This window comes from Erythrolamprus reginae, chromosome 1 (genome assembly GCF_031021105.1).
Source record: "Erythrolamprus reginae isolate rEryReg1 chromosome 1, rEryReg1.hap1, whole genome shotgun sequence".
Lineage (NCBI taxonomy): Eukaryota > Metazoa > Chordata > Lepidosauria > Squamata > Dipsadidae > Erythrolamprus > Erythrolamprus reginae.
In genome coordinates, this window is record NC_091950.1 from 270,420,560 (window position 1) to 270,435,453 (window position 14,894).

Genomic DNA, 14,894 nt, shown 5'->3' on the forward strand with positions numbered 1-14,894 from the left:
AGTTTGTATCCATACTCAACAGTTAGGATTTTAGTATGTCAGTTTGCTGATGTTCGGAATGTACCAGGTGTATGCAGGTACTAAATTTCTGGTGATCTGCTCTATTTAGTTTCATATAATATTTAAAAAAATAAGCCATATCTGTATGTCGCTTTATAATATACGTTTGTAAAGAAAAGGTGCCAAACAGCTACTTACTGTAAGCCAGCGGTAGGTACTTAGAAACTCTGCAGAATGCAGTGGTACCTCTACCTACAAATGCCTCTACTTAACGAACTTTTCTGGATAAGAACCGGGTGTTCAAGATTTTTTTTTTGCCTCTTCTCAAGAACCATTTTCTACTTACAAACCTGAGCCTCCAAAACTGTAACTGTAAGGCAGGGAGAAGCCTCTGTGGGGCCTCTCTAGGAATCTCCTGGGAGGAAACAGGGCCGGAAAAGGCGGCGAGAAGCCTCTGTGGGGCCTCTCTAGGAATCTCCTGGGAGGAAACAGGGCCGGAAAAGGCAGGGAGAAGCCTTCATGGGGCCTCTCTAGGAATCTCCTGGGAGGAAACAGGGCCGGAAAAGGCAGGGAGAAGCCTCCATGGGGCCTCTCTAGGAATCTCCTGGGAGGAAACAGGGCCGGAAAAGGCGGGGAGAAGCCTCCATGGGGCCTCTCTAGGAATCTCCTGGGAGGAAACAGAGCCTCCATCCTCCCTGTGGTTTCCCCAATCGCATGCATTATTTGCTTTTACATTGATTCCTATGGGAAAAATTGCTTCTTAGAAACTTTTCTACTTAAGAACCTGGTCACAGAATGAATTAAGTCTGTAAGTAGAGGTACCACTGTATATAATTGTGGCAAGACTAACTTTTAATATATCGAGAATTACTGAATTATATGTGGCTGGCATCTCTATAGCATTAGGGGAGATACACCTTCACTTCATTTTGTGAAACTTAAATTAATGAAAATGCAGTGTTTTCTTGTCTGTCTGTCTGTCTGTCTGCGTGTGAACGAATGGCATTGTGCAGTCTGTGTTAAATCAAACAATTGTATCTTGTGTTTTTTCTTAATTGTTAGCTGCTTGGAAATTTGAGTCAGGTAATTCTTGTCACTGTAAGTACTTTTCAGCCCACGGTTTCACCAGTTCCCTTCATCTGACTGCTTTCAATGCATGATGATTCAAACTGGCTGGCTCCACCACTGCACTTTCATTGCCCCCAAATCTTGAATTTCCCAGCTTAAGAAAGAGGATGCTCTCAAAGAGGCTGCATGGCCAAGTTCATCCTGCTTATGTCCCTGAGACACAGCTGTTCAAAGCAAACCACTCCTTGTGCACAACAAGGAATCATCTAACATTCACTAACCATGATAATTGTGTGCAGTTTATAAAAAAAATTAGATGTATTTTAATTAGATTAATACAATATTTTTGTTGCAGCACTTTACCCTCCTGCAAACTGACAGAGCACTTCCAGAAATTTAGTGCATGATTTCTCTCTTTTAATAGTAGCATATGACTTTAAAAGTATGCAACGATCTTGCTGATGCTCCCATTCTTGACTCCTTGCATGAAAATAGGAAAGTGTATGTGTTCATGATGGAAGGAAATATGAAAATATTTGTTGGTAACATTTTACATAAATATTAAACTGTGATGTAAAGTATAGTGCTTAGACTGGCTATTGAAAAGAATTACACTTTATAAAGGTAATAGCTCAAAACAGGTGTGTTTGAATTGACTTAGGTATTACTTATTCTAGAATTTAGAATTATATTTAATTCTATTTAACTACAGCAATGTATTTTTGCTTTGATAATCATCTTAAAGGTGACTTTAAAGTGGCTGGCTGATAAAAGAATTGTGCCCAATTTTAAGGATTTCAGTTCCTTTTTTAAAACCAATGTTTACCATTTGTGACAAATAATAGTAGAATTTCTTTATCCATTAAAATGGGCACTTGATAGAAATGTCATCCATATTGTGCATCTTATAAGGGGAAATGTGATTGCATTTGTCATAGCATGCTAGCCATTTTAAATTAGATTTTCAACTGGATTTAGAGAATTTTATGGTTCTTCATTTAACATGTGTAGTGTTAGCTATTTAAATTTCAAACAGAAGACAGGACAGAACAGAATAGAATAGAATTCTTTATTGGCCAAGTGGACACCCAAGGAATTTATTTATTTATTTATTTATTAGATTTGTATGACGCCCCTCTCCGTAGACCCTTTGTCTTTGGTGCATATGCTTTCAGTGTACATAAAAGAAACATTTAATGAATGTCATAGGATACAAATAAGCAACCAGGAAACAATCAATATTAATATGAATCACAAGGATACAAGCAACATGTTGCAGTCATACAGTTATAAGTGGGAGAAGATGGGTGATAGGAATAATGAGAAGACTAATAGTAATGCAGTCTTAGTGAATAGTTTGACAGTGGTGAGGGAATTATTTATTTAGCAGAGTGATGGCATTCAGGAAAAAAAATGTTCTTGTGTCTAATTGTCTTTGTGTGCAGTGCTATAGCATAATTTTGAGGGTAGGAGTTGAAACAATATATGTCCAGAATGCGAGTAGTCTTTTTGACTCGTGGAGTATACAGGTCATCATAATAAATTAAAAATATTCTTCACTCTAATACCTAATAATCTAGAATAAATACATTTTTTATTATATAAATGTCTAAGGATTCCATTTGAAGTAGAAGCATTAATTGAAGTGTCTTCAATTAATGCATGTTGCAGATGGCAAACATGTAGCAAATGTTCCGTATGCCTTTGTATTTTAAATGCTTATACTGTGAGGAGAGTGAACTGAAGAGATAAAGGCTTTGCCTTGCGTGAATAGGTCTGTTTCTTGTATTTTAATACTGAAGTGGCACCACTTAGCATTTGATCTACATTTACACAAAGAAAAATGGGATTTGGGAGATGAATATGAAACAATGGCAGAATAATTCACTGTTCTACAGGTAAAAAGTTGCGCTCATGAAAACAGCTGTTCTTACATAAAATGGAGTGCTAAAAACAAAAATAACATTTAAAAATGTACAGTATATTGGTTCTAGTTTCCATGATATAAGCAACCAACTAATGGAGTAAGGTTTATAAAATGCATGTTGTGAGCCGCCCCGAGTTTTCGGAGAGGGGCGGCATACAAATCCAAATAATAAAATAAATAAAATGATGCAACTTACACCATAGATTACATAGTATTGGTGACCAATAGAAAGCTCCACGCATACCAAGATGATGTAATATTAGCCAATAATATGTCACCAAATTCTATTAAAAATCACAGTATCTGTTGCTTGGCGAGTTAGACAGCATCTTTAAACGTTGTTTTAGGCTAGTAAATTTAGTTATGCAGTGAAGTTACTTTTGCATCCCAAAAACAAAGGGTCACAACCATGATTATGAAAGCCTACTATTTGTATTTTCGTTGCAAGATAGGAGACCAGGACTAAAACTGGACGCCACACATATGGTCGAATGGCGTTCTATGCAGTTCGCAGTGCCAATGATTTGGAGAGAACAAAGAGATCATGTCAGTAATTGTTATTTTTGTATGGTGCCTCCAATTGAGAAAAGTCTTACTAAGAAAAAAAAAGTTGTTTGTGCAGTATGGACATATTCCACCAGCAATACATCCAGTACCTTATAGAGAAGGACTACCGATTCCAAAAGCACTTGAATCTTTCATAGTTGAGTCCATTGAGGAAGAACCTCAGGAAATGGGTGCTATCTTACTTGGTCTTCAAGATGGATATACAGTGATACCTTGTCTTACAAACGCCTCATCATACAAACTTTTCAAGATTTTTTTGCCTCTTCTTACAAACTATTTTCACCTTACAAACCCACTGCCGCCGCTGGGATGCCCCACCTCCGGACTTCTGTTGCCAGCGAAGCACCCGTTTTTGTGCTGCTGGGAATCCCCTGAGGCTCCCCTCCATGGGGAACCCCATCTCCGGACTTCCGTGTTTTTGTGATGCTGCAGGAGAATCCCAGCAGCGCAAAAACTGGCGCTTCACTGGCAATGGAAGTTCGGAGGTGGGGTTTCCCAGCAAGGGGAGCCTCAGTGAAATTGCAGCATCGCAAAAACACGGAAGTCCGGAGGTGGGGTTTCCCATGGAGGGGAGCCTCAGGGGAATCCCAGCAGCGCAAAAATGGGTGCTTTGGCTGGCAAAAGGGGTGAATTTTGGGCTTGCACGCATTAATCGCTTTTCCATTGATTCCTATGGGAAACATTGTTTCATCTTACAAACTTTTCACCTTAAGAACCGCATCCTGGAACCAATTAAGTTTGTAAGACAAGGTATCACTGTACTAAGTATTATTGCTTCATTGCTGCTTCCTGAGTGAATGGGACAGTTGTGCAAAAGAGACTGGCCCCTATGGCAGACTCTGCAACCAGGGAATAAAAATGTAAAGTATCCGGCACTTGTAGACAGCAACAAGATTTTACTATCTCCATTACACATCAAGTTGGTATTAATGAAAATCTTGATGAAGGATGGACAGGAATAAAGCAGCTCAGCATCACCACCACCACCCATCCAAATGCAAGCTAGTTAACATTCTGGAAGAGGCAAACTATCTTACCTGCTTTCAATTTAAGCCTGTTGGCAGGGTGATGTCTGCTTTTTAGTATGCTGTCTAGATTTGTCATAGCTTTCCTCCCCAGGAACAAGCGTCTTTTAATTTCTTGGCTCCAGTCCCTATATGCGGTGATCTTGGAGCCAAGGAAAATAAAATCTGTCACTACCTCCATTTCTTCCCCATCTATTTGCCAGAAATTGAGAGGGCCAGATGCCATGATCTTTGTTTTCTTAATATTGAGTTTCAAGCCAACTTTTGCACTCTCCTCCTTCACCCACATCAAGAGGCTCTTTAGTTCCTTTTCACTTTCTGCCATTAGAGTGATATCATCTGCATATCTGAGGTTGTTGGTATTTCTCCTGGCAATCTTAATTCCAAATTTTGATTCACGTAGCCTGCTTTTCTCATGATGTATTCTGCATATGAGTTAAATAGGCAGGATGATAGTATACAGCCTTGCCAAACTCCTTTCTCAATTTTTAACCAATCGTTGGTTCTGTATCCAGTTCTCATTGTTGCTTCGTGAGACGCATATGGGTTTCTCAAGAGACAAATAAGATTATCTGGTACTCCCATCTCTTTAAGAAGTTGCCACAATTTGTTATGATCCACACAATCAAAGGCTTTAGCCTCATCAATGAAGCAGAAGTGGATGTTTTTCGGGAACTTCCTAGCCTTCTCCACGATCCAGCGTATGTTAGCAATTTGATCTCTAGTTCTTCTGCCTCTTCAAAATCCTGCCTGTACTTTTGGTAGTTCTCAATTCAGATACTGCTGGAAACTGGCTTGTAGGATTTCAAATATAACATTAAAGCATGTGAAATGTGTGCAACGGTGCAATAGTTTGAACATTTTTGGGGATTCCCTTTCTTTGGAATTGGAATATAAACTGTCCTTTTCCAACCCTGTGGTCACTGTTGAGGTTTCCAAATTTGCTAGCAAACTGAGTGTAGCACTTTTACTGCATCGTCTTTTAAGATTTTGAATAGCTCAGCTGGGATACTGTCACCTCCACTAGTTGTTCAGATTTCCTAAGGCCCATTTGACTTCACATTCTAGAATGTCTCGCTCAAGGTCAATGATCACCCCACTGTGGTTATCGGGGACGTTAAGCTCCTTCTTGTATAGTTCTTCTATGTAATTTTGCCACCTCTTCTTAATCTCTGCCTGTGTTAGGTCCCTGGCATTTTGCTCCTTTATCATGCCCATCTTTGCATAAAATGTTCCCTTCATATCTCCAATTTTCTTGATCTTTTGTTCTCCCTATTTTATTGTATTGGTGTTAATTCTACAAGGTGTTGCAGGGCTTCATAGAACCGGTCAATTTCACCCTCTTCAGCACCAGTGGTTGGGGCATAGACTTTGTCTGCTGTGATATTGAATGGTTTGCCTTGGATTCAAACTGAGATCATTCTGTCATTTGTGGGGTTGTATCCCAGTATTGCTTTTTATTTATTTATTTATTCAATTTTTATGCCGCCCTTCTCCTTAGACTCAGGGCAGCTTACAACATGTTAGCAATAGCACTTTTTTAAAAAACAGAGCTAGGCTATTGCCCCCACAATCCGGGTCCTCATTTTAGCCACCTCGGAAGGATGGAAGGCTGAGTCAACCTTGAGCCGGTGATGAGATTTGAACCGCTGACCTTCAGATCTACAAGTCAGCTTCAGTGGCCTGCAGTACAGCACTCTACCTGCTGGGCCACCCCGGCTTTTCCTATTCTTTTATTGACTATGAAGGCTGCTCCATTTCTTCTGAGAGATTCTTGATTACAATAGTACACCTGATGGTCATCTGAATTAAATTCACCCATTTCTTTCCGTTTTAGTTCACTGATTCCTAAGATGTTGATGTTCAGTCTTGTCATCTCTTGTTTGACCATGCCCAGCTTTCCTTGATTCATGGATCTTACATTACAGGTTCCTACGGGGAATTTTTAGAGTATTATTGGACTTTCCTTTCATCACCACATACATCTACAGTTGAGCGTCCTTTTGGCTTTGACACAGTAGCTTCACTCATTCTGGCCCTACTAGTACTTGCCTTCTGCTCTTCCCCAGTAGTATATTGGACACCTTCTGATCTGAGGGGCTCATCTTCCAGTGTCATATCTTTTTGCCTTTTGGAATTGTCCATGGGTTTTTCATGGCAAAGATACTGGAGTGGGTTGCTATTGGTCTAACAACTGGCAACTTCAAATCTCTACCAACAAATGCTCTGTCCTACACATTGGTAAAAAGAATCCGAATACTAAATACATACTTGGTAAAAGTGAACTTACAGAGGATCCTCACTCAGTCAAAGACTTTGGAGTACTCATTTCTAATGATCTAAGTGCTAGAGCCCAACGTAACAGCATTGCCAAAAAAGCATTAAGAATTGTAAACCTAATCTTACGTAGCTTCTTCTCTAGAAACACTGATTTATTAACCAGAGCATACAAAACATTTGTCAGACCTATTCTAGAATACAGCTCACCTGTATGGAATTCACACTGCATATCAGACATTGATACAATTGAAGGAGTCCAGAAATACTTCACAAGGAAAGTCCTTCACTCCTCCTCACGTAACAAATTACCCTACTCCTCTAGACTTCAAATACTACATCTAGAAAATTTACAGCTACGTCGTCTCCGAACTGATTTAACTGTTGTTCATAAAACCATACATCATAATGTACTCCCTATCAATGACTACTTCACCTTTAACAACAACAACACAAGAGCACGTAATAGATGCAAACTGAATGTAAATCGCTCCAAACTAGACTGCAGAAAATACGATTTCAGCAATAGAGTGGTCGCCGCCTGGAACTCATTACCTGACTCTGTTGTTGCTCCCCCCAAACCCAAAATCTTCAACCTTGCATTGTCTACAGTCAACCTCTCCCCTTTTCTAAGAGGTCCATAAGGGGTGTGCATAAGTGCACTATTGTGCCTACTGCCCCGTCCTTATTATCCTTTCTATTACTACGTTCTACTTATATTAATACGTACTATAATACTATACTTGTTTGACAAAATAAATAAATAAAATAAAATATTTCCTTCTCTAATGGATCATGTTTTGTTAGAACTCTCTGCTATGACCTGTCCATCTTGAGTGACCCTTCATGGCATAGCTCATAGCTTCATTGAGCTACGCAAGCCCCTTTGCCATGCCAAGGCAGTTATCCATGAAGCAGAAGAACTATATTATACAATGATGCTAATACATAACAATTTTTTCCTACTTGAATGTAAACAGTGAAACTACAATATGTACATTTACTTATTTGCTAGATTTATATCCTACCTTTATTTGAGCTCAGATCAGGGTACAAAAGAATCTCCCTTAATTTTATACTTATAAAAACATTTGTTTAATAAGCTGGGTTTAGAGTAGATGATAAGCCCATTTTCCCCTTTGAGCTATCCTGACCAAGATTTAAGAATTTTTCCCGTCCTAATGTAGCCCTTTAATCGCTATATCATCCTGCCTAATTTGTGTTTTAAATCCTTTTGTTACTTATTATAATGTGGTTTATTCTTCTCCATATCTGCAATTTGATCTTGGGATTCCTGTTTTAAGATCTCCTAAGACTGCTGTTTAAGTGAAATGTTGCACAAACATGATTATCCTAGTTGCCAAGTATTGCCTTCATTTGTGGTGATTTTATACAGGATGTACTCAATTTACCTGATACTTCACACTGCAGCAGTAATTCAGTCTCCTTTTCTTTCTATAAAACAGATTGGTGGGTGTTGCAGCTTAAATGTATTTTCACTACGGGACAATCAATTATCTAGGATTCCACCAGAGATATCTCATGCCACAGAGCTTCACGTTCTTGACGTAGCTGGAAACAGGCAAGTGTTCTTATTTGCTCTAAATTTATTTTGTACCAACAGATTTTTAAATATTTTTACTATGGGAAATAGTGGGCTGGGGGGAGGGAGGAGGGCAAATACTTTGTAATCTGGTGTTAAAAGCCGGTCCCAGTTACGTCAAAGCAATGTTGATTGAATTATTGATAGCCACACTGAATGGTAATAAATATTGTTTTCTCAAAAACATAGAGGTGTTATGTGCTTATCCCTGGGGAAATGATTTAGACTAGGGATGTAGTGAGTCTCTCTCTTATTCACTGCCAATGGAAGTTGTAGTCCTTAGTTGCTCAGTCCATCACTTTTCCCGTTCAGATAAATTCCCTCTGAGGCTGCCTTATATACCTTCCAAGGGTTCTGCTCAAATTATATTTTTAAAAACAGATGCACATTTTTCCTACCAGTATGGAGAAGAAAAATAAGTATTCCAGGTTTTAGAAACCCTTCACTACAACTATTTTGGTAATGGCAGGGATCTCGTGTGACCAAATGTCTTCAATTTAAAAAAACCAACAACTCCTAAGTCTAGTTTATAACTCTGGCATTTTGTGGTATTCCTGCCTCCAAGTACAAACCAGTTTAACATTTAGCATTAGCAATAGCATTTAGACTTATATACCACCCTGTAGAGCTTTATGACACTCTCTTGGTGGTATACGATATATATTGTCCCCAACAAACTGGGTCCTCATTTTGCCAATCTCAGAACGATGAAAGGCAGGAGTCAACCTTGAGTCCCACCATCAGGATCAAACTCTAGGCCACTGATTGCGAACCTATGGCACGGGTGCCAGAGATGGCCCGCGAAGCCATATCTGCTGGCACGCGAGCTGTTGCCCTAGCTAAACTCCAATGTGCTTGTGTGTGCTGGCCAGCTGATTTTTGCTTGCACAGAGGCTCTGGGAGGGTGTTTTTGGCTTCCAGAGAGCCTCCGTGAGAATGGGAGAGGGTGTTTTTATCCTCCCCTCGGCTTCAGGGAATATTTTGGAGCCTGGGGAGGGTGAAATAGGAGCCTACTGGGCCTACCAGAAGTTGGGAAACAGTCTGTTTCTGGCCTCTAGAGGGCCTCCTGGGGATGGGGGAAGCTATTTTTGCCCTCCCCAGGCATTGAGTTATGGGTGTGGGCACTCACCTATGTGCGATAGCACACATGCATTGGCCCCCCAAGGAAAAAAAGGTTCACCATCACTGCTGTAGGCTGCGGACAGGGTTTGCCTGCAATACTGTACTTTAACCACTGCACCACACAACAACTACATGGAGATCTGTTCATTGAAACAGATAAAACATAGCAGTATTCAAATGATGTGGATGGAGTTTAAAAAAACTTAAGAATGATTGCAATTGCTCTGTCTTGGGGAGGGACAGCATACAAATCCAAATAAATGAATGTATGAATGAATGTATGAATGTATGAATGAATGCATGAATGAATACATACATACATACATACATACATACATACATACATACATACATACATACATACATACATAGAAACTTGGAGAGACATTTCTTACAATGCCAAGGCCCTCGATGAGATTTGAAAGTTGGAGAGGATGACATCCCAGAAGGAAACAAAGGCAAAGCTCTCTCTTTTCTTCTGCAAAGAGAACTTCACTGACATAACCGTACAGTGGCCAGGAATTGAGCTTCACTTGAGGGAGTATTTGCCTTTTGATTGTGATAGATAGTGGGATGTTCTGCTGTTATAAGAATAGGATAAGCTTTAGTCATTGGGCTTGTAGCCGTTCAGTTCTTTTCCCCTGCACTGTTCGGGTCTAATCAAAGAGCACTTGATACAGAATTTTAGTTCTTGCTATCCTCCACTAATTCAAATTATTGCAATAACAATGTACAGAATGCATGAAATATGATTTGGGGGCCAATTAAGGGGTAGAAAAATCCTGCATTTAAAGAAATACAATGTTTGGTGCTAAACAATGCAATATGTAAATGCCAAGTTCTTTCCTGGGCACACAGTATGTTTCTCATTTATTCTGATCAATGTAGCGCATTTGTATTTAATTTGGAACACCTGATACCTTACAGACTTTAGAATCACTATGTGGATAAATTTCTATGGCATTGCAAGAGGTATATTTGTTATTGTGTATATTATAACATGGACCTTGAAATACATTCTCTTTTCTTTCCAAAGGGGGATAGTGGGTTATTTTTCTTTGTAGCACAAACAACAAATATGCTGCAAACCTTTTTAATGTGTTGCTTTGTTCTGTGTAGTCTATGGAGAGGGGCGGCATACAAATCTAATAAGATAGATAGATAGATAGATAGATAGATAGATAGATAGATAGATAGATAGATAGATAGATAGATAGATAGATGGATGGATGGTTGGATAAGAAAAATCTTAAACCAATTCCTTGTTTTCTCCACTAGGTTGATACATCTTCCCATGTCGTTGACTAGCTTGAAACTGAAAGCTTTGTGGTTGTCTGATAACCAGTCTCAGCCTTTGCTTACCTTCCAGACAGATACAGACCCTGAAAAGGGAGAAAAAATTTTAACATGTGTTTTGCTTCCTCAAATGCCTTCTGAGCCTAGTTGCCAAGGTAAACATTTTTTGAGATCATGGGAAGTAAAGATGGCTTTCGTCCTCATAAAGAAGGGTGGGGAAATCAGTTCCCTTTGGTAACAAGCAGTATGGACATACGTGAATTTTTTAAACGTTCAAATTATGAAAGGTGCTAACTTGGAAAACATTAAGTATAATCACATAGCATTGTAGACAACAACAAGTAAAGAGGAGGTTCTTTTATTACAGTAACAAAGGCCTACTTCCCTTAAGCAAGAGTTGGAATATTTTTTCCTCATTATATTCTTTGTTCTTTGTTTGTTAACATCAAACTGATACATCACTTGGTTTTGAAGAAATGGGATGTATATCTATCAAACACCCCGAAAACCCTTTCCATTGACCTACATTCCACCACATACTGGTGCCATTTTACTACTACTGGGGAAACTGACATACCCATTAGCTACTATGGGTTTTTTTTTTAATGTATGGTCTGTTAGGTTGTGTGATTGGTTTTTTTCATAAGGGTTTTAAATTGTTCGTAACATTAGATATGTACATTGTTTATTATTGTTGTGAGCCGCTCCGAGTCCTCGGAGAGGGGAGGCATATAAGTCTAATAAATTATTATTATTATTATTATTATTATTATTATTATTATTAATATTAATATTAATATTAATATTACTACTAATAATAACAACAACAACAACAACAACAACAATAATAATTATAGAATACAGGATATGAAATATCAAGATTGTTTTTTATAATAAGGTTTTAAATTGTTTTTAACATTAGATTTGTACATTGTGTATTGTTGTGAGCCGCTCCGAGTCCTTGGAGAGGGGCAGCATACAAATCTAATAAATTAAAATGCTTTGGAGAATACATTTTTATGACTGTCCCCCAAGTATTGGTACAGCTAACATGTCTTCCCATGTCCTTTCCTTTGTTAGGCATACCTAGTTCCCTCAATTGTTCATCATATGGTTTAGTCTCCATCTTTTAATATTTCAGTGTTTAAAATATATATCCCATTAGCTCTCTATGAATCCAGATGGTAATCAATTTGAACCAGGTCTTATACTGAAAATATACATAATTTGAACAAAAGAAAATTATGGAGCTGATTAACATGAAAATGTATGTTTTTTATGTCGCTAAAAATAAATTTCACAAAACGAAAGGTTACTGAACATGGAGAGTTTAGCCAATGGAAAATAATCTAATAGACTTGGCATTTCAAGTGAATGTTATTTTCAAATAGTTTTCAATAAAAATGTGGCATCCAATCTTGAATACACAGTGACATTAACATCTGTGACATATATGTCTGCTGTCTCCACTTGTCTGCTGTCATAACAGATAACCTCCCCCGGTGTGGTGCATTGGAGAACTTGGTAAATGAAATGTCAGATGAAACGTGGAATGAACGGGCAGTAAACAGAGTCAGTGCAATTCGCTTTTTAGATGATGAAAAAGATGAAGAAGACAATGAGATGGTGAGTTTTCTCGGGAAGCAAATGCAAAATTATGGGTGCTGGAATACTAGGCTGGTGATAGTCTTAGGATAATGTTCACAGCAGCAGTAGGCTGCATGACATACAATTTGTGATCCCAATCTGTTTTTTTTTTTTAAATCAAAGCCATTTTGTTTTAAACGCATGACTTTGTGCTAGTTTTCTCTTCTTTTTCTTGCTTTGATGAGGAGGCAGATCTGATTTTTCCTAAAGCGAAAAGAGAGATGAGAATTCTTATGAAAGGTGCAAAGTTTGGTGTTTTAGGCAATGACCCCTGGGAAATTTCCACTGGTCTATTGGCCGCCATCACCACCACCATTCCATCCAGACCTCTGCTGTCCCTTCCATTGTCCCTCCTTCATTTCATAACCATTTGCAACGATGCCTGGAACCTTTGAGCTACCAGGAAGAATTTGGTATTCTGTTCAAATGAAGGAGAGTGTGGTGGGAGCATCTGTCAATGTTCTTATAAGACCTCAGTTGAAACACACACAGTGCACACTCACATTTAGAATTGTTCTGAAGGAAGTTCAAATGTCAAGCAACAACCAATCATGCTTCCAAATTGTAACTGAGTGATAGAAGAGTTTCTGTGGCATACAAACGTAAGATAGTCTCAGGTCTAAACCTAAGCCAGAACTTTGGCTTAGCTTGTTGTTGTATGAACCAGGCTTTATGGTTTATAAATTGTAAAATATGTAGCTCAGTCATAGGAATCCAAACAATGATTAAGAAAACAACAACAACATAATGTATAAACCAAGCTAGCATCTGAAATGAAGTGTAGTATGAGCCTAAAATAAATTTAAATATATATAGGAAAGGAATGTCCTTGCTTTGAAAATTCACTGTATTTTCAGTTAAAGAGAGATGATTTTAATTTTATAATTAATTAAAGGTCAAAAATTATTCTACACGTACTTACCCTGATTCATTAATATTTTAAAAAATTAAAATACAAAACCGAAAAACAAAGAAAACAAAACAAAACAACATTCAACACTGAAATAACAAAAAAAAGTTGTTCTGTTTTGTATTTTAATTTTTTATGATAAAACAATAAATAATAAAAAAGGAAAATTAATCATTCAAAACAATTTCTTCAGTCTTCATCCTTAATCAATAAGGCTGATTAAAAATGTGCATTTTTAAATAAATACTATCCTCTGTCAATCAGTGTTGCTAACATTTATTCATTTAATTTCATTAAAACTTGTCACAATTTTAAGCACCATATAGATTAATACTATGTTTAAGTTTATGAAATATATTAGCAATATATTATTAGCCCTTCATGGCACTGGACCAGAATATCTCCGAGACCGCCTTCTACCGCACGAATCCCAGCGACCAATTAGGTCCCACAGAGTGGGCCTTCTCCGGGTCCCGTCAACTAAACAATGTCGGTTGGCGGGCCCCAGGGGAAGAGCCTTCTCTGTGGCGGCCCCGACTCTCTGGAACCAACTCCCCCCAGAGATTAGAACTGCCCCTACTCTCCCTGCCTTCCGTAAACTTCTTAAAACCCACCTCTGTCGTCAGGCATGGGGGAACTGAAACACCTCCCCCGGGCATGCACATTTTATGTATGGGATGTTTGAGTGTATGCTTGTTAACAAAATGGGGTTCTTTTAAATGTTTTAAATTATATTTGGATTTGTTACAAACTGTTATGTTATGCTGTGAGCCGCCCCGAGTCTGCGGAGAGGGGCGGCATACAAATATAAATAAATAAATAAATAAATAAATAAATAAATAAATAAATAAATAAATAAATAAATAAATAAATAAATAAATAAATAAATAAATAAATAAATTAACACTTAGCTGTTTAGACCTCATGTATATAGTAACATACAACTTACAATGATCTTTGTTGTTTGTATAATTATAGCAAGTGGTTGCTGAGATCACTTAATAATTACAGGGCAAATTTAACTATCATTATAAAAATACTTTTAATGGTAGAACAGGTATTCCATAATGGATGTTTTTTTAAAAAACACTGATAAAAATATAATATTTGCTACCATATAATGTTGTGGGGCACTGAAAATTATTTTGCATTCCAGTAGTCTCATGGATATTACAATAATTTAAGGTTGTTTTCTTCTATTTTAGTTACATAATTATGGTGGTTTATGAGACAAGATATAGTATAATTCTAGTATGCTTGTAGATCTGGCTATTCACATATAAAAATTTGGAACTATGGGTATTGACATCTCTGATTTATTTCCCAGAGTTCATGATATAGAATTGTGAAGAGCACATGCATCTTGAAATATTGTACATAACATCTTAAATATATATTCACAGGCTTTATATGCACATCACTTCTTCAGATATAAATATTATTGGATTATTA

At 37.8% G+C, this 14,894-nt stretch overlaps 1 protein-coding gene across 2 annotated transcripts in view; it reads left to right on the top strand.

Annotated features, from left to right (window-relative positions):
• Nucleotides 1-14,894, top strand: part of LRRC1 (leucine rich repeat containing 1) — a 112,192-nt gene that overhangs the window by 92,939 nt on the left and 4,359 nt on the right. For both annotated transcript variants that reach the window (XR_011557385.1, XM_070733006.1), the window contains exons 11-13: nt 8,331-8,446; nt 10,868-11,040; nt 12,375-12,511. Coding sequence is in view for 1 of the 2 variants with exons in the window: in XM_070733006.1 (XP_070589107.1) it covers nt 8,331-8,446; nt 10,868-11,040; nt 12,375-12,511 (426 nt within the window). In the remaining variant the exon portion in view is untranslated. The remainder of the gene's footprint in view (nt 1-8,330; nt 8,447-10,867; nt 11,041-12,374; nt 12,512-14,894) is intronic.